Source organism: Suncus etruscus, chromosome 8, assembly GCF_024139225.1.
Source record: "Suncus etruscus isolate mSunEtr1 chromosome 8, mSunEtr1.pri.cur, whole genome shotgun sequence".
In the NCBI taxonomy this organism is placed as follows: Eukaryota; Metazoa; Chordata; class Mammalia; order Eulipotyphla; family Soricidae; genus Suncus; species Suncus etruscus.
Window position 1 is genome coordinate 94,219,786 of NC_064855.1, and position 21,752 is coordinate 94,241,537.

The 21,752-nt window shown below is 33.8% G+C and overlaps 1 protein-coding gene across 1 annotated transcript in view; it reads right to left on the reverse strand.

Annotated features, from left to right (window-relative positions):
• Positions 1-21,752, reverse strand: part of MYCBP2 (MYC binding protein 2) — a 234,133-nt gene that overhangs the window by 57,608 nt on the left and 154,773 nt on the right. The window contains exons 53-56 of the mRNA XM_049778932.1: positions 19,133-19,357; positions 18,171-18,303; positions 16,898-17,020; positions 13,445-13,600 (exon numbers count right to left, since the gene is read on the reverse strand). Of these exons, the coding sequence (XP_049634889.1) occupies positions 13,445-13,600; positions 16,898-17,020; positions 18,171-18,303; positions 19,133-19,357 (637 nt within the window). The remainder of the gene's footprint in view (positions 1-13,444; positions 13,601-16,897; positions 17,021-18,170; positions 18,304-19,132; positions 19,358-21,752) is intronic.

Genomic DNA, 21,752 nt, shown 5'->3' on the forward strand with positions numbered 1-21,752 from the left:
TCAGAGCAAAATTAGGCATCTCTTTTTAGACAGTACTTCTTTAATTCGGGTTTTATAATTTTGGTGCTAATTTACTTTATTCTTTTTTTATCCAATGGCAGGAAATAAAGAAATATCATTTATAGTTTAATATAGCATCATCTTGTTTTCTTCATGGAACAAGATTGATTGTTCTGGTATATATCTTAGATTATAATTAATTTAACATTTATGGTTGACTTAATATTAAGCCTGAGCCCATCTTCAGTTAAAACGTATTAGTGTTCATAACTATATTTAGTGTTAGTTTTATAGATCTTATTACAAAATTATTTCATGAGGAGCATCACAGAACAAAGCAAAGCAAATTTACATCACTAAAAAATATTAAGACACATAATGACCTACCATGCAGAAACTGAAACATTCAAAATTAAACAATATATCTTTTTAAAAGAATAAAAGCATTAAAAATAAAAAAATGTCTTTTAAAAGCAATACATTAAAACACTTTAAACTCAAGTGAAATCCTTTTATATACATTTTTAATTCATGGCAAACAAATGTCATTGGTTTGAAATAAATTCAAATATTCTTAATAATAGTAAAATTAAAAAATTAGATATACACTTCACTTAAAACAAATTAACTGCTAATAGTTTTATGGTTAAGATTAAGGATGATCTACTTATAAACTAAGTCAACTGATGTAAGGTTGAAGGGCACTAAAGATAAAATGATAAATAGAAGTCAAGGGGTCTGAGCAATAGTACAGAGGACAGGGATTTGATTTGTAGGTGACAGACAGAGTTTGGCCCCAAAATCCCTTATGGTCTTCCAAACCCTGCCAGGAGTGATCCCTAAGTGCAGAGACAGAGGTAAACCGTGTGCATGGCCAGGTGTGGTTCAAAACAAAAACAAAATTAAACAGTCAAATTTCTGATCTAAGAGACTTTATCTTCCAGTGAAAGAGATAGAATATCTGCACACTAGAAAAAGTGGTGACAAACTTTATTGTCATAAACCAACAAACATATGTTAAACATTTAGGGTGTGAGGTCCAGAAGAGACCAACACACTACAGTAAACTATGATCACAAAATAAAGGAGTGTAGGATAAAGACTGGAAATGTATGTAAATGAAGTAGGTAATATCCAGTAGATGTGCAGGGAAGATAGTAGTACCATCTCTACCAAATAGTGTTGAAAGAGCCAATACCATAAGATCTAGAAATTAAAAACTTATAGTGAATAATATTCACACATTAACTAGGTCAAGTCTGTAGAAAAGGGGTCCTTGTAGTAGATCCAAAAGACAAAGATAGGAATGAGCAGAGATATGATGTATATGTATAATTAAGTTGTATTTGTTCAGTTAATAAATGTTTGGTCTACATAAATGTTGGTAACAATTTTTAGTATATTTAAGCACCTATCATTTTCTAAAACACCTTAAGTTACTGGTATGCAAAAGAAATTCTTAGCTAGTTAAATAGTATAACAATTATAATTATTGTTAAAAATATCAGGGGGGACAACTTTTAACTAGAAGAATAATTCAAGGGGACTGCTAAGGTGAAAAAAAAATCTGCCAAGATTGGCAGGAGAACACAGGAGCAAGAAATCACAAGGTGATCTCAACTGGAAGCACCTACAAACTACTGACTATTAAGCTGTTATGGATTTCATCCTTCCAATTCATCTATCTTAGTTTTTTAGTAGTGCTTTTGGGTTTTACTCTACTCCAATGTTCACTGTAAGCACTATTCACAATAGCCCAAATCTGAAGACCCCAAGTATGGATAAAGTAAACTATAGCATGCACACACAGACAGACACACACAAACACACACACACACAGACACACACACACACACGAATACTTCTTGCCTTTAAGAAAAGATGATATGCAATTACAGGTGATACTCCAGATTGGGAGCATATGCTGAGTGAAGGAAGTCAGAAAGAGATGGACATACACAGTATGATCTCTCTTACATAGAAATACATGGTAGGGAATAACAAATGCCCAGAAACATCAGAAACTAAGAACTAGTCTTCAGTGGTGGGTGGAGGAAACTGGAACAATGGTGGAGGAAAGTGAACACTGGTGGAAGGTGTAGTGTGTAAAAGTTTTACTCCTAAAATTCTACCATTAACGGTTTTGTAAGTCATGGTGCCTAAAATAAAATAAAAATTTTCAAACAATTTAGAGTATATGAACAAAAATAAATGTTCTATTTCTTTTTAAAATTGTTCGAGTTTAAAGGACAAATTTGAATTTGAATTGCCTTGAAGTTTTTTCAGTAGGTTGCAACTTGGATTTCTAGGTATGGTTCAAAATAAAATAAAAAATTCTTTGAGAGGCGAATGCATATTATTGTGAAGTAACTAAAAATATTAAGCTATGACTTCGGAAAACACTTATTCTATGCATTTAATTTTGAGAAAACCTGCCAAGGCTAAACACAATTTTATAAGAGTTTGTATTTGGGGACTCGAGAGAGTGCATTAGGCTGAGTACATGCTTTGCATGGAGGTTTGATTCCTTGCATCATAGGATTATAAAGAACCACCTGCACTGATCCCCTAAACACAGAGCTGGGAGTGCTCTCTGAGAGATGAGAGATGTAGCTCCCAAATTCACTCCCCACAAAAACTTGCATATTTCACTTTAAAAAAATGGTATCACAATTTGTTGGTTTGGAAGAGGTAGCTTGTGCGTTTACAAATATATGATGTTATATTCATGACAAAATATGGCAAATCAACAGATACTCAATTAAAAAATTAAAGGGAGAAATGTATACATTATGAAAAAATTATTCTACTTTCAGATAAATTAATGAAGTGACATGTCTTAAAAATCTTTTATATACAACTACCTAGTACATTAATCTCTGTAAAATTTAGATTTTTTTGGTGTGTGTGAATCATATAATAAACTAGAGACTACTACTAAAAACAACATAAAAGACAACTTTTCTCCTGTACTTATTTGGTCAATTGTTTGGTGGCATAAATGATCCCCTTACTAACCAAGAAAATAAATTAACATGGTTCTTCAAAGGTTATTTACTCTGCATTTGGATTTCCAATATCAAAGTCACTAGAACACCATTCATTCTCTGGTGACAGAAGTTTTTAAATTCATTTTACTTAAAAAGTATTCTAAGAATGGTACAATAATAAATCTTAAATTTTCTTTGTTTATTAAACCCGCCCTTCATCATTGCAACCTTCCCACCACCAATATCCCCATCTCCCTCCTCCCCTATCCCTGGTCTGTATTTAAGATAGGCATTCGAGTGGTAAGAACTCTAATCACATTACATTTATTACCTTCCCTGATACTAAGACAAGTAACAGTAATCTTAATTTTTAAATGTTTATTACATTTTTCTCTCTGAATAATATTAAATATTTATTAAGGGTGCCCGACTGTGAGAAACTGTTAGTGCTGCCTGTGTGTGTCTGTCTCCTGTCCTGTCTCCTGACCCTCTTGGGAGTGGGCCAAAAAGGGCCCAGAAAATTCATTTTCCCAGAGGCTCATTCAAGGGGCCAGAGTGCCAAGGAACTGCTTCCTAAAGTGAAAACCAGCTATAAGAAGTACTTCACAGAAGGCAGGTCCCCTGTTTGTGACATCAGGCTGGGAAAATCTATGCCGGCCCAGTGGGGCCCGACTGTGAGAAACTATGAGTGCTGCCTGTGTGTGTTTGTCTCCTGTCCTGTTTCCTGAACCTCTTGGGAGTGGGCCGATAGAGGCCCAGAAAATTCGCTCTCACAGAGGCTCCAGAAGAGCAGGGCCTCTTCACTTCGCTACGCAGCCGTGTAATCTTTCTAAGGAAAGAATACCACTGCAACAAGAAGAAAAAAAATCACACTAAGAACTGAGCTGGATCACTGAAGCCCAGCATTTCTCCCCGTACTGTCTTCTCTGCTGCTCGGGGCTAAGATTTGATCGTGTGTGAGGCTTCATCCACAGAAGGCTCCCCTTCCTTGGAGGCAAGTCAACCCAACCAGAAAGGGCGGAGCCAGAAGAGCGTGGCCCCGTACATCATTTAGCCAATGTATACCACCACAACATGTAGAAAAACCCACAATACAAGCGTGACAATGGGGAAACACTGCAGAACAGCATCAGGCATAGAGAATGAAGATGACAATTCTGAAGATCAGAAAATGGCCAACCAACTAATCAATCTCTCAGATAAAGAGTTTAGACAAGAAATATGGAAGATGCTCAAAGAACTCAAAGAAACCATGGATCGAGTTGAACAGAACACTAATAATAACCAAGAAAATATGAAGATAGAAATCACAAAACTCCGAACTGAAATAACAGGTCTGAAAAACTCAGTACATGAATTGAATGACAAAATGAATACGCTCTCCAACAGGCTAACAGAAGCTGAGAATAAAATTGTTGCTGTGGAAAATGAGATAAATAACAATTCCATACAGCAAGAGAGACTGGAAAAAAAATTAAAGCAAATGAACAGTGAAAAAATTAGTCAAAGAATGGGAACAGATGAAAATAGAAATATATGATAAGCTCAACAGAAGCAACTTAAGAATCATTGGAGTTCCAGAGACCCAGGAAGAAAATCTCCAGGAAGAATCAACAGTCAAGAACATCATTAAAGAGAAACTTCCGAGTTAAAGAATATATGCGATCAAATCCTGCATGCCCGAAGAGTACCAACCAAAAGAGTCCCCAGAAAAAATACCCCAAGACAAATCCTAGTCACAATGATGAATCCCACAGATAGAGAAAGAATTCTGATAGCAGCAAAATCAAAAAGGAAAATTACATTCAAGAAAACATCCTTGAGCAGACCTGTCACCAGAAACACTCAAGGCCAGAAACCAGTGGTGGGACAAAGTGACAAAACTCAATGAAATAAATGCTTCACCTAGAATACTGTACCCAGCAAAACTCACCTTCAGGTTTCACAGAAAAATACACGGTTTCACAGACAAACAACAGCTCAGAAACTTTACAGACTCAAAACCAGTCTTAAGAGAAAAATTTAAAGACCTAATTTAAGAAAAGACTGACCAAAAGACACACCAAATTTCAATATAAAGTTGGCAATAAATCCCAGGACAATTCTTTCTCTCAGTGTCAATGAACTAAATGCACCAGTTAAGAGACACAGAGTGGCTAAATGGATTAAAAAAACCCTCAATCCAACCTTCTATATTCTTCAAGAAACACACCTGAATAGTCAGAACAAACATAGACTCAAAATAAAAGGCTGGAGGAAAATTATCCAAGCAGACAACACCCACAAAAAAGCTGCAGTGCCCATACTAATATCAGATGATGCAAACTTTATACTCAGGAAAGTTGTAAGGGACAAAGATGGACATTTTGTATTAATCAGGGGATATGTAGAGCAGAAAGAAATCCCTCTCCTAAAAATATATGCACCGAATGAGGGGCCAGCAAAATATTTAATACAATTGTTGACAAATCTGAAAAATAATATCAATAACAACACAATAATTGTGGGGGACCTCAACATGGCTTTGTCAACACTGGATAGGTCAACCAGACTGAAACCCCAAAAGAATATACTAGACCTGAGAAGAGAAATGGAAGAAAGAAGCCTAGTAGATATACATAGGACACTCCATCCCCAGAAACCTGGATACACATTTTTCTCCAATGTACATGGGACATTCTCCAGGGTAGACTACATGATGGCACATAAAACATACCTCCATAATATCAAGAGGATAGAAATTTTGCAGGCTACCTTCGCTGACCACAAGACTCTGAAATTATATGTGAATTCCAAAGGGACACAGAAGAAAAATTTTAATACCTGAAAGTTAAACAGCCTCATACTCAGTGGGTCTGAGATGAAATCAAAGAGGAAATCAAAACTTTCCTGGAAACAAATGATAATAAAGACACAAACTATCAGAACTTATGAGACACAGCAAAAGCAATAATGAGAGGAAAATTTATAGCTTTGCAAGCACACATCGGGAAGGAAGAAAGGGTCTACCTGAATAGCTTAATGATGCAGCTCATAGAATTAAAAAGTGCTCAACATAAGAATCCAAAAATAGGAAGACAGAAGGAAATAACAAAGCTGAGATCAGAAATCAATGAAGTGGAAACCCAAAAAACAACCTGAAAGATCAACGAAAGCAGAAGTTGGTTCTTTGAAAAAATAAACAAGATTGATAGATCACTGGTAAAACTAACAAAGAAAGAGAGAGAGAGAGACAAACTTGATAACTCATATTAGGAATGAAAAAAGAGAGATCACTACTGATATGGCAGAGATTGAAAGGATAATCAGAAACTACTTTGAGAAACTCTATGCCACTAAAAATGAGACCTGAAAGAAATGCATAAATTCTTGGACTCTTCTACGGTTGAATGAAGAGGATGTAGCATATCTTAATACCCCCCATCACTACTGATGAAATTAAAACGGTAATCAAATATCTGCCCAAACAGAAAAGCGCTGGCCCACATGGATTCACTAATGAATTCTTTCAAACTTTCCAAAAGGAATTACTACCAATCCTGGCAAGACTCATGAAATCAAAAAAACAGGAACACTTCCAAATAGCTTCTATGAAGCCAACATCACCTTGATACCTAAACCAGGTAGAGATGCTACCAAAAAAGAAAATTACAGACCAATATCGCTGATGAATGCAGATGCAAAGATCCTCACAAAACCTAGCAAATAGGATTCAATGCCTAATTAAGATCACCCACTACGATCCAGTAGGTTTCATCCCAGGAATGCAAGGATGCTTTAACATCCATATATATCAACATAATACACAACATCAACAACAAGAAAAATAAAAATCACATGATCATATCAATAGATGCAGAGAAAGCATTTGATAAGGTACAACACCCATTCTTGATCAAAACACTCAGTAAGATGGGAATGGAAGGAATCTTTCTCAATATAGCTAAGGCCATCTACCACAAGCCAGTGGCAAATATTATCCTCAATGGAGAAAAACTAAGAGCTTTCCCTCTAAATTCTGGCACAAGACAAGGTTGTCCTCTCTCACCACTCCTATTCAACATAGCACTGGAAGTACTCGCTATAGTGATTAGGCAAGAAAAAGATATCAAGGGAATCCAGATAGGAAAGGGAGAAGTCAAGCTCTCACTGTTTGCAGATGACATGATACTCTACTTAGAAAACCTAAAGACTCTACCAAAAAGCTTCTAGAAACAATAGACTCATATAGCAAGGTGGCAGGCTACAAAATTAACACACAAAAATCAATGGCCTGTCTATACACCAATAGTAATAAGGAAGAAATGGACATTAAGAAAAAAAAACCCATTCACAATAGTGCCACACAAACTCAAATACCTTGGAATCAACTCGACTAAAAATGTGAAGGACCTATACAAAGAAAACTATAAAACTCTGCTACAAGAAATAAGAGAGGACACGGAAATGGAAACACATACTCTGCTCATGGATTGGCAGGAATAACATAATCAAAATGGTAATACTCCCCAAAGCATTGTACAGATTTAATGCGATCCCTCTAAAGATACCCGTGACATTTTTCAAGAGAAGTGGATCAGGCACTTTTGAAATTCATTTGGAATAATAAATACCCTAGAATAGCTAAAGCAATCTTTGGGAAATAAGAATATAGGAGGAATTACTTTCCCCAACTTTAAACTTTACTACAAAGCAATAGTTATCAAAACAGCATGGTATTGGAATAAAGACAAGCCCTCAGATTAGTGGAATAGACTGGAATACTCAGAGAATGTTCCCCTGACATACAATCATCTACTTTTTGATAAAGTAGCAAGAAATCCTAAATGGAACAAAGAAAGCCTCTTCAACAAGTGGTGTTGGCACAACTGGCTAGCCACTTGCATAAAATTAAACTTAGACGCCCAGTTAACATCATGTACGAAGGTAAAATCCAAATGGATTAAAGACCTCAATATCAGGCTCAAAACCATAAAATATATAGAACAACACGTAGGCAAAACACTCCAAGACATTGAGACTACAGGCATATTCAAGGAGGAAACAGCACTCTCCAAGCAAGTGAAAGCAGGGATTAACAGATGGGAATATATTAAGCTGAGAAGCTTCTGCATCTCAAAGGAAATAGCGCCCAGGAATCAAGAGCTACCCACTGAGTGGGAGAAACTATTCACCCAATACCCATCAGATAATGGGCTAATCTCCAAAATATACAAGGTACTAACATAACTTTACAAGAAAAATCATCTAATCCCATCAAAAAATGGGGAGAAGAAATGGACAGACACTTTGACAAAGAAGAAATACAAATGGCCAAAAGACAGTGAAAAAATGCTCCACACCACTAATCATCAGGGAGATGCAAATCAAAACAACTATGTGGTACCACCACACATCACAAAGAATGAGAACAAGCAGTGTCGGCGGGATGTGGAGAGAAAGGAACTCTTATCCACTGCTGGTGGGAATGCCATCTAGTTCAACCTTTATGGAAAGCAATATGGAGATTCCTCCAAAAACTGGAAATCGAGCTCCCATATGATCCAGCTATACCACTCCTACGAATATACCTTAGGAACACAAAATTCTATACAAAAATCCCTTCCTTACACCTATATTCATTGCAGCACTATTTACAATAGCAAGACTCTGGAAACAACCAAGATGCCCTTCAACAGACAAATGGCTAAAGAAACTGTGGTACATATACACAATGGAATATTATGCAGCTGTCAGGAGAGATGAAGTCATGAAATTTCCTATACATGGATGTACATGGAATCTATTATGCTGAGTGAAATAAGTCAGAGAGCAAGAGAAAAACACAGAATGGTCTCACTCATCTATGGGTGTTAAGAAAAATGAAAGACATTCTTGCAATAATAATTTTCAGACACAAAAGAGAGAAGGGCTGGAAGTTACAGCTCACCTCATGAAGCTCACCACAAAGAGTGATGATTTTAGTTAGAGAAATAACTACATTTTGAACTATTCCAATAATGAGAATGTATGTAGGAAATAAAAGCCCGCCTAGAGTACAGGTGGTGATTGGGTGGGGAGGAGGGAGATTTGGAGCATTGGTGATGGGAATGTTGCACTGGTGATGGGTGGTGTTCTTTACATGACTGAAACCTAATCACAATCATGTATGTAACCAAGGTGTTTAAATAAAATATAAAAAAGTTTATTAAGATGTTTAATTAATTTAATTAAATATATAAATATAAATTTAATTAAATATTAAAATTAAAGCTATTGAATCTTTTTTCTCACCCCAAACCTATTGAATCTTAAATATTTATTTATGCCTGTGTTCTAGTTTTTTAGTTGAAATAAAATGGACATATGAAAAATGCTAATGATGAAAAAATTATGTCAAAGTATATCAACTTCAGAGATTGTGATGGCTGAGGAAAATTCTGTTTTTGCTTTTGTTTGTTTTTGGTTTTGGGTCACACCCATTGACACTCAGGGGTTACTCCTGGCTATGTGCTCAGAAATCTCTCCTGGCTTGGGAGGATCATATGGGACACTGGGGGATCCAACTGAGGTCTGTCCTAGGCTAGCTAGTGCTTATAAGGCAGACTCCTTACCTCTAGCGCTACTACTCTGGTCCAAATGGCTGAGGAAAATTCTGAGCAAACACTTTTATGTGCATTCTTAGGTCTCAGAAATAATTTTTAAAAAGTGTAATCTAAAAATGCAAGCAAGTAGGCTGCAGATGTTCTTAAAAATAATGGTCTCACTCATCTATGGGTTTTAAGAAAAATGAAAGACATTTCTTAACATTTTTCAGAGACAAAAGACAGGAGGGGTGGGGAGGGAAGGATGGATATTTGGGTCACTGGTGATGGGGGGGTGTCATCTTATATGACTGCAACCCAACCATAATCATGTTGTAACCAAGATGTTTAAATAAAAAATATTAAAAAAATTTCTTCCAAAAAAATCTTTTTTCCCAATGATTATTATTTGCAGGGAATGAATAGCAACTTTACATCAGAGAAATCAGATATTTGAACAACTGATTAACACTAAGCATAATCAGGCCCTCCCATAAAGGAAATACACTGTGATACAAAGAAAATTAAAACAAAACCACACAAACAATAAAAGAAGCTCATTAGGCTAACTTATACATGGAGAAAGAAGCAATAGAATGCAACTCAGAGTCCCAAATCTGGGGAGACAAATATTAACAATTAAGCAGAGGTGCCATTTAATTCATTTATTATTATTGTGGGACCTGAAGATTTATCAGAGATTAGTTGAGATACAGAGTAATTCAGAACTAATGTTGTATATCTGACATATAGAAGCAAAATCAATGGAGTGGCTCTGTTTCATTATTGATTCTTTTTACTAGATACTCTTTTTTATTCAAGTTCAAGATTCATCAGCGAACTATGGGCAAGTCATTGAGAATTTTCTCATTTCTAAAATAAGAACTAGATAACTCTTGTATACCTTTGGGATACAGGCAGATAGCTTTCCACACCTTGGCCAAGTCTAATCGTTTTTTCTTTAGTACCTTTATTTAAATACTGTGATTACAGACATGATTATGGCCAACTCTTATCTTATTATCAAATTGTTTGCCAATTCTAAGAAGTACATAAACTTGAAAGGAAAAAAGTAAATTTTACAGCAGTAAAGAAAATGCCTTACTTGTTTGTTATTTCACCCCTATAAATTGTAACTATAAAGGGGAAAACAACCAATCTGAAAAAAGCAAATAATCTAATCGTTCATATTTAAGATGTTTTAAATATCTATACTTAAAAGCAGAGTTCGTTATAATTTATCATTAGAAATGTTTAAAAACATGGTCTCTAGTCAGTAGAACCAATTTTGCTTTCTTGCTCTACTATTTTACTATTTATGCTTTCAAAACAAATCAGTTTCCTTATTTGTAAAATGGAGACAGAACCTTAAATGAAGAGAATGTGTTGAGCACACAGTGGTGGACTTTGGTATAAGAAAAACTACTTGGGGCCGGCGAGGTGGCACTAGAGGTAAGGTGTCTGCCTTGCAAGCACTAGCCAAGGAAGGACCGTGATTCAATCACCCGGCGTCCCATATGGACCCCCCCCCCAAGCCAGGGGCAATTTCTGAGCACTTAGCCAGGAGTAACCCCTGAGCATGAAACGGGTATGGCCCGTAAAAACCAAAAAAGAAAAAAAAAGAAAAAAGAAAAACTACTAATCCAGTTTTCTACAAAAATATTTTAGGTTTGTAAGATGAAAGCTACTTTTATTTCACTAATTAGTGAAGTTCAGAATGATCAACCATTGAAAGTAAGTGAAAGGCAGCTAGAAAGAATTGTAGTAAATTCAAGATCAGCTTATTTAAGTAAATTCAGCTATATTTAAGCATATAATGGTTTAACACAATCCTAATTTGCTTTAAAACATTACAACCACTTTTAGATTCTATACTTTATAATGAAAAAAATCTATAGGGCCAAAGAGACAGTACAAAGGGTATGGCACTTGCCTACCACAAGGCCAAACTGGGTTTGATCCCCAGAATCTTGCATGGGCTTCCTAGAATTTCTAGGAGTAATTCCTGAGTGTAGAGCCAAGAATAACCCCTGAGCATTGCCAGGTGTGGCCTTGAAATAAAAATAAACTAAAAATCAATACTTCTGTTTCGGGAACTTGAAAGTCAAATTTCAAAGATTCTTTGCTGCCAAATGAAATGTGTTTGTAAGCAAATTTAAGTAGCTCCCATTGTTGGTATAAGTGGTAAAATTGCTAATACAGACAATTCTAGATATAATACAGTCCAAGACAATGATAAAGGAGTGTGGTCTTGATAGCATTTACATATAACAAGCATAAAACCATACTGATACAACAGCATTTGGAAGCTTATTCTTGGAATTCAACAATTTTAAAGTCTATATATTTTATTTTAAATATTTTATTAAATGTGTAAAATTTAAAAAGGATAGTTATACTTGTTTGAGAAGATACAAAAATGATCCACTACCACGTTATTATTTCTAGGTTATCTTGTCTGATGTCATAATACAAGCAATTAAATTTTTTTATAATTTTAAGATTTTATATCTAATATGAATTATTTTTCTAAGTTGAGATTTTTATTTTTATTTTTCTCCTTGTCTTTACCTTAAAACAGTTCCTAAAACTAGGTTCATCTGTAAATATAAAGTTTACTGCTCCATAAAATGTGTACACGCACTTTACCTTTACTTCATTCTTTTCTAACATTGATGAATGAGGAAAAAAACCTCTTTTATGCACATGATCCTACTATTTCTACAGGGAATTCTTACTTTAAGATTAAACGGATATATAACTCTTTTTGTGACTGGCTCAAATTTGACTATTACTACCGAATTAATTTCATTAACTACACTTGCCTCTAAATAGGGCAAGCATAGAAAAGCTTACATATATACTCTTGGAGTATTCTTTGGTAAATGAAAGTAAAGAAGAAAACAATGAATAATATTGTTTGCTAAATAAACTATACCCATGCCTAATAAAAGCTAATTCAGGTGACATTCTTTTAGGTATCCAAGTAAAAATTGTTACACAATTTTTAAAGGAAAATAACTAAAACTTATATGTGGATGTACTTTATTAAATCAAAAGGACCACTCAGTCGAATTCAAACAATGGTTAAGTAAGCTAAGACTTTCATAAACTAGTTCAACTAGTGAGAATGCCTACCAACCAGTGAACTGAAATTCAAAAAACAGCATCCTGTCACACTGTGAAGAACTCTTGAAAAGTTTATATGAAAGTCGCTGGAGAGTAGTAAGAAATAAAGAGCACTCAGTTCTGTGTAATTTGCTTGGGTCTGTTTTCCAGATCAATGTGAATTACTATCATGAATGAAGGAACAGAATAACTACAGACAAGAAAACTGTATTCAAATGATCATATTAAAGTGTTAAGAAAAAGAATGACACACACACAAAGCAAAAGGAGAAAAAAATGCTTGAGGAAACTTGTAATTTTAAGTTGCTATACTTTTCCATGGATGCCAATTTCACTTAAAAGAAACGATCTGCCCATAAAATCTCTCTTTAAAACCTGTTATAGTGAAATAGGTTTACTCTTGTGGGGCATCTCTAATAAAAATTCAATGAAAAACAAATAAAAAAATTCCTATGACTGATGCTTAGCATAGTTTTACATGTTAAATTTTTTTAAATTAAGGATTTTCTTAAATTCTAGCCTGCATTTTCTTAGAATAAAGAGTAATAATGGTCATTGAATGAATGATTAAAAACAAATGGCTAAGCTGTAGAAAGTCTTAGCTTAGAATAGCTTAAATGGTTTAAAAATATGGGAAGGGTTTAACATCTTACATTAACTAGAACCAATGAGGTGAGTTGATAAATATTTAATAATTGATAAACAACTCAGAACAAAGCTTCAGAAATTGCTTGATGAGGCAGGTAAGACTGACAGACTTACTCTGAAGCTGAGGTTGCTGGAAGGAAAGGGGCTGTCCGAACACAAATGGGCTGTGGACTAGGGAAGAGGGAGGTTTTGCAGCTTGATCAAAGATGGAAGGAGCTGGGAGATTGGGCCGTGATTGAATGGAATTCAATATGGCACTCAGTTGGTCACCTGCAGTGGGCAAAACAGTCAAAACTACAACTTGTTATTTATTAACATCCAAAATGGCAAAGTAAATGGTGCTTTATGACATTTTGATAAACACTAAATTAAACTATGCCAATTAAAAATGTTTGGAAGTTTGGTGATAGTTATCCTCAAATTAGGGACCAAAATTTGCATTGTTTTCTTATGGAAGCAGTCCACCAAAGTCTTAACGTAACTGCCTATTTACGTAAACAAACCCACTTCTATTCATATATAACATCTAGCAGAAACATAGAGAAGAGTCTATGAAGTATATATGATAGTCTTACAACAATAAATGAAGAACTAAGTAATGATGTCTTCATGATGACTAATCACCCTGTTTCATATGCAGCTCACATTATATGGAAAATAAGCAAGTAATAGGAAACAGGTTTTTTGAAATATATCAGATACAAAGTACATGCTATTAACTTTGTAATATATTCATAGTATGGATATTTTCGGTACTTACAAAAATTGTACTTTAAAAAATTCAGAAGTCTCTTGCTTAGATTATTAATAAACCATAAAACCTGCAAGAAGAAATATGAGCTACCTAATGTGAAAAATACCTCAGCAATAAATTTTAGGTTTTGGAAATATAGTACAGTGGGTAGGGGATACCTGCTATGCTCAACTAACCCAAATTCAGTTTCTGGCACTGCAGATGATCTCCGGAGTTCTGCGAGGAATGAATATCCCCAAGCACAGAAACTAGGAGTAAGCTCTGAGCACTACCAATGTGGCCCAACAATAAAATGTTTGGACACTTTTCTTTAAAATCAAATGCAAAGGAATTTAATCAAAAGAATTTTAAAGTACTAAAGACTATAATTAGATAAGTTGCTTATAAGGACATGCAGCTTAAAGGATACTAAAGAAGATAAAAGAAAAAATGTCTTGACTGATTGTTTCAAAACTGAATAAAAGTACCTTTCTAGTTATTCCCAAATTAAAATTTTCAAATGACTCACCAAATACAAAAAATATTATAAACGAAGATTCTTATATTCAAACTACACATATTTTATTTTTAAAATATTCAAGCTAAGGATTTACAGGAATATTTTAAGAGAGTAACGTTTTATAAAATTCCTTTAAGAAATAAAAGATTTTGTAAAAAAAAAATTTAGGGAAAGATGGGGTAGAGAACACTGGAATGGTTGTGGACAGAGATGGACAGACACTCTGGTGGAGGGTGTGGTACTGGAAATTTTATTTATGAAACTAAACCAGCAACAGCTTTGTGAATCAAACTGTTTATAACAAAACAGAACAACAAAAAAAGAACAATAGAACCCCCAAATTTCTTACTGTGGGCAGTATAAGGGCTAGATAAAAGGTAATACTCTTAAGATAATAAAAGGTAGGTATAGTTAGTCAATTTTAAGTTTCAGAGTATCTCTTTGCTCCATCTAAACAAATGCATACTATTTTTCACAAATAGTAAAATCATACCTTCAAAGTGTAAGAATTTATTCTAAATACTAAATGTTTTTAGAAATGTTTGTAGCTCTTTAAAGCTGATACTTATTATTGTAATGCTTTAGTAAGTTGCTGTGATATAACCAGCACAATTTAATCTTAGAGATTAAAGCTAACAAATTAATTAATAAACAAGACATGGAAAATAGATCATAAAAATGTAGTAGGTAATTATGCACTGAGATTTTTAGGACTGACAAAAGAAGAAAGGAACAAGAGCAAAATATCACCCATGCATTTACCCTTGCTTCAAATGAAGCTTTAGCACTTAGCTTACTAAATTTGAGCTATTAGAAATGTACAAGCAGATAGTACTTAAGCCTAAACAACAGAAACCACAATAGAGTAGGGAAAGAAAAAGAGAAATCTTTTTTAGCCCCAAAAGAAAATTTAAGAATAGGTTTCTTCCATTAGAGAACTTGAGAAAGTAGCAAATATATTATACGAAAAGTAGTTTTATTTTAAATCGGTTATTTTCTGGGCCAGAGAGATAGTACAGCCAGCATGGCACTTGGCTTGCATGCAGACAACCCTGGTTCTATCTCCAGCATCCCATATGGTCTCCTGAGCCTGCCTGGAATGATCCCTGAACATAGAACCAGTAGCAACCTTTGAGCATCACTGGGTGTGGCCCAAAAGCAAACAGGCAAAAAAATTGGTTATTTTCTATAGATTGATATAATTTTGCGTTTTTAACTATCTTATTATTTATCTTGTTCCAAAAATCAGGTATTATAATGCTGGATATGATCGTTGAAATAAAATCCTAAAATGGCTAAAATAACAGGTTAAAATAAAATTACTTCATTAGTCTATCATGTATATGTCATCCATCATCAAACTATAAATTACTGCTGAAACATGGCTAATTTTGAAGGACTCGGGCTCAAGAAATAGAAAAGAACATGAAAGTGCCTGAATTTACATCAAAATGCAAATTTGGATAAAATACTGACATACACTATTCTAAAACTTGGCTATGATACTGACTTTTCCACTAATGAAGCTCCAAACACTGTATGTTCGTGTGTGTGCATGTGTGTATGTCCACACCTGGCAGTACTCAGGGCTTACTCCTGGCTCACCTGAGGGATCAAACCTGTAAGCTTGGGGGACTTTATAGGGAGTTAAGGATAGAATTGGATCAGCTGCTTGCAAGGCAAGCACTTAAATCCATCTTATTCCATCTCTGGCCCCATAACTTTGTATATTTTATATTCATGTGGCTTAGGATTTCTTTGCAACTAAGTTTAATTAAACATGCAAAATTTAAACACATTATTTAATAAAATTCTATATTCTATATTTTGGTTAGACATATAAAAGCACATATGTAATAAAATGTATGTATAATATTATTTAAAATTAATAATCGGCTTTTCAATGTTCATTTTGAAAATTTCTCATTCATTAACTATTATTAAATAAATTATTAAATAAATATTATTAAATAATAATAGTTGATGATAAAATATCCTTTCACTAGAAAGAGTAATAAAGAATCTTTAAGGTGAATATCTTAAGAACTATGAATGTCTTTAAAATAGGAATAGTATGAAACAAAAAAGGAACCAGTATGAAAAAAAATGCCTAAAAACTTAAACTAAGTAAAACAAGGCTGTCTCCAAAAAAAAAAAAAAAAAAAAAAAAAAAAAAAAACAACACATTTTAAGTATTTTGAACATTAGTTTCTTAGGTAAAAAACAATAAAAATTTTGTGAAATTATAGAAAAAATATATAATATAGCTAATAAAAAGTTAAATTAAGTGTAAGTCTCACATTTAAACACCTACCTTTATTATTTCCGAGTCCATAATCGAATCCCTGGGCACTGCAACTTGCCCCTTTATTAAAGGCTTGTACTGAGAAAGGGCTTGGAGGAGGAGTTTGAGAATTTTGATCAAGAAGGACTTGTTCTACAACAAAATACACAGCTATAAAATTAATTTATGTACTTTATCCTATTTAAGAAATAAAATTATTTTATGATGGCTAGAATACTTTTTTTGATGGGTGGATTTAAAAGTAACCTCACATTTAGATTGGATACTTAAGTGCATATGATTGATCTCTGTCTTACTTTTCAAACACTATGTGAAATTGTAAAAATTTATATACTTTTTTTTTTTTTTTTTGGTTTTGGGCCACACCCGGTGACACTCAAGGTTTACTCGTGGCTATGCACTCAGAAATGGTTCCTGTCTTGGGGGACCTGGTGGGACGCTGAGGAATCGAACTGTGGTCCATCCTAGGCTAGCGCAGGCAAGGCAGATGCTTTACCGCTTGCACCACCGCTCTGGCCCCTAAAAATTTATATAGTTTTATGGAACCAATCACACTGTGATATAATGCAATACTGAGTATAACATTTCTGAGCTGCAAAATTATATTCTGGCTAATTCGTAGAATGGCATTTATCAATAGAAATTAAATATTTTATATACTATTATCCAAATAGAAAAAAGAAACTTTAAATGACTAAGCATAAGATGTCAACAAATGGATTTACTTATAAAATATTTTCAGCTCTAAATGTAAGTTTATAAACAACTGTACTTTAACTTATTTTTATTTATTATATCAGAATATTTTGCCACAGTGAAGGGATAATTAAGGAAATAATAAGGGTTATTAATATGAAGCAGAAACTCTAAACAACATAATAGAACTCTCAAAGATGCCATTTATTTAATGCTTTCTTTACTGAGACTAAACTCAATTCAATGAAATTGCCTAACAACTACGATTAGTAGCTTGAAAACTGAACTTCCATTCAGTGGCAAAAATGGTAAAACTTAATTCAGCCCTAATCTAGCAAAGAAGTAATAACTCGTACAAGATCATATTAATTATGTAAAAAGTATGCTTTGCAAAGATGAGTTGTACATATTTTCTTTTCTTATGTCTATCCATTTAGTACCCACGTATTTATGAATTTTAAAAACTATACATTTTTTGACTGTCTGCCTTTACTTAAAAGCATAAAAAGCCCATAAGGACAAAAGAAATACAATATAGATTAAACTATGACATAATCAGAATAAATCACAATTTAAGCCAACTTGCCATCTTCATGTCGGAGGTACTGGTTTCCGCCTCTGTCTCTAGCTAAGGACCAAGCCTCTCCTTCATCACTCTCACAGAACTCTACCATGCTGTTCTTATCCAGCTGCACCCATGTACCTTCAGAATTGGTAACCTAGCATGCAACAAAAAGCATGAGTGATTGGCTTGATTCTTTCTCGGCATTTAGGTTGAAAACCAGCATATTTAAGTGTTTGAATCGTGCAATCATTCCAATACATTTCTATCATGAAATTAATTTCTGAAATTAAGACCACAGCCTGAGGTAAGACAGAAATCAATAAAATGTTCTGTAAGGTACTCCTTATTTATGACCAGTTAAAATGATAATTTTTATGGTACAAGGGTAAACCAAAAATTGTTAAATGTTACTAAAAACGTGGCTCTTTTAGTTTTTAACACATCATATTTATTATTAATTAGGTTGATAGACTATAATGCAACTTGAAAATGACCCTGCCACTGAAAAATAGCATGACACACTACATCTTCAAGCTCATTCCCTGAGGCAAATGCCAAGGATGACTAAAGCTTCGTCATATTTTATTTCCTCAGGACTTCAGTGAGACACAGGAATGGAAACAAAATCAATAAAACTCTTGTATATATCACACTGTCATAAGGGTTCAAAGCACATGTTTTTATGTCTAGTTAATCCAAGACAGTACAGTACATTTTTAGTAAGAAAAAGCCCACAAATACCAAACATTTCTCTATACATAGGACATTTGGCTAATAAATTTTCACAATAATAATTATGAGAATGTAATTACTAGAAGAGAAATACAGAAAAGTCATCATTTTAAATACAAGTAAAGATAAAGAACATAAACATTTAAAAATATCTGAAACAGAATTGGTAAAGTTTAGAAGAAAGAGATGCTTTGATTGTATTATATTAAAAATGAGTATATTAGAAGTCATGAAGCTACAAGAATCCATACCTCTCCCACTGCTTTGACTTTGTTTCCCAGAACTAACATTCCAATTGGGATACCTCTAAGGTTAGGGCAACTTCTGATGTTGTGACCGGAAGGTCCCGTCTTCACTACCTTATACATGCCTGGCCCTCCTCGCAAGAATGGTGTATCTGGCTCTTGCATTGCCGTTTCCTGTGGGCAGCAGGAGTTCATATCTTTGAAAAAGTCATCTGTATTCGTTTTGGGCTCCTGGAATAGGTATAAAAACACACAAACACACACAAAGAAACCCTGTTATCTTTCATATCCTCCGACTTAATACATTTTGTAGCAAGTCTATTAAGAGAATACAAATATATATTTAAAGAGAAAGTACTGGTCACTATCATATTGAGTCTTTCATGTTTTTTGTTTTTTCTTTTTGGTTTTTGGGCCACACCCAGTAACGCTCAGGGATTACTCCTGGCTATGTGCTCAGAAGTTGCTCCTGGCTTGGGGGACCATATGGGATACCGGGGGATGGAACCGCGGTCCGTCCAAGGCTAGCGCAGGCAAGGCAGGCACCTTACCTTTAGCGCCACCGCCCGGCCCCGAGTCTTTCATGTTTTTGTTGAATAGTATTTAAAACTGAAAGAAGTTATAGGAGTTACTGCACTGTTGCCTTTTATATATCACAATGAAGAAATGCAACAGTATTTGCTTTTACTTTTAATTTTAAAGTAAAATATTTAAAAACAGGAATAATCAAAATTGCATAAACCACACAGATTTATTCTAAATCATTATTATTATTACATTATTGTTGGTATTAAAAATCGTGTTTCTTGCAACTTCTGTCTGTAATAACTGATAAGCAGAGAAAATATGTGAAGATTTTTAGACATTTATCTATAAATAAAAGACAATGGGATACTTATTAAATATGTATAGATGTCAATGCTTCCTAATTATGAATAAAGCAAGAATACTTGTAAGATTTTAGGTCTAAGAAATAGCTCAGACCAAAGAAAATGATTCACATGTGCATTTGACTCCAGCAATGTATGAACCCTGAAGACAAAGGTGGGACTAGCCCCCAATACCGCTAGGTCAGACCCATAAACAAACAAAAATATTAAGTTAGACTTTAATACATTATGATAAAAGGTCATAGATTTGCTAGGCCTTTACAAAAAGGGATATATTGTTATTAATGAAAAAATGAGCAGACTTTTTAGTAAAGAGGAGAGATTAACAAAGATGCAGCATTTAAAATTATGTACAAAGCATTTGTATCTAAGATTATCACCTATAAATCATAAAAAAAAAAACAACAAAGAAAAAAGGCTGCAGTTTCTGTTGAATGTGAATACTGTGTGGAATTGTTTCCTACGTGAATGAAATGAAGACCAATAATCTTCCCTATAGCTGTCATCCCAACTAAATGCAAAAGGAAATCCTGTACTGGGATCCATCCACTGTCAATAGCCCCGCTTATAACAAATTTAAACAGCACTTTTAAAGTAGTAGTACAAACTCTAGGGATTACTTTATATTAAAATATAGTAAAACTTTGGCATACTGAGCCACATGTTAGGTTAAATGTTAGAAAAAAAGTTAAATAATTAATAATGAAATAAGGAATTAATATATCACAAAGGATTAAAATACTGCTAAGTAGATATTAAGTGACACATATAAATATCCATTATTACATGCTAGAAAATATAAAGTAAAAATATCAATAAAATTAAAATTGCCTAATTAAAATAGGACTTAATTCAATAATTGTTGCTCAGGAAGGTTTTTATAACCCACCAGCAACTTCACAGAATATGCTAGAAGTTTCATTGTAACGAAAAATGACGAAGTTTTACTCATACAAATGTGGACTTTCATTTTTATTTATATAACTACATCATTTCACCAAATAACTTATTATATTAGTAACAGTTTGGTAGAAATGAGAGTTTTAAATAATTGAAAATATTAGATAGGATTTACAAAATAATAAAATTTTAAGATTTTATTATATACTTTATATATCCATGAATATATACTCACACACATATTCATACATATATATGTATATATATATATATATACATTTGTATAACTGAGTGTGAAGAGAGCACTTAAAGAGTAAGATTGTTTTAAACTTTAAATACTGAAGTAAATTCAAAGATTTTTGGCAAGTATTTAAAAATTGTGTCAAGATGTGACTAATCAATTGTAATAAATACATCATGTTTGATTTCATCATAGGTCAAAAAAGCAAACTTCAATCCTATGACAGCAGAATTTTAAGACATTAAATGGCAAAGTCAAAAGAAATAAGCAAATATCAATAAAATGAGGGTAAAAAACCTTTTTTTTCATTTATATTTATTTATATATTTATTTATTTATTTTTTAGGTTTTTGGGCCACACCCGGTGATGCTCACGGGTTACTCCTGGCTATGCTCTCAGAAATCGCTTCTAGCTTGGGGGACCATATGGGACACCAGGGGATTGAACCAAGGTCCGTCCTAGGTTAGCACAGGCAAGGCAAACTCTCTAGCGCTTGAACCACCGCTCTGGCCCCCTTCACTACGTTTTAATGATTAATATACTTAGGTTTAATTAGTCATAGAAATATTTCCGATTCTTAATCATTCACTGAAA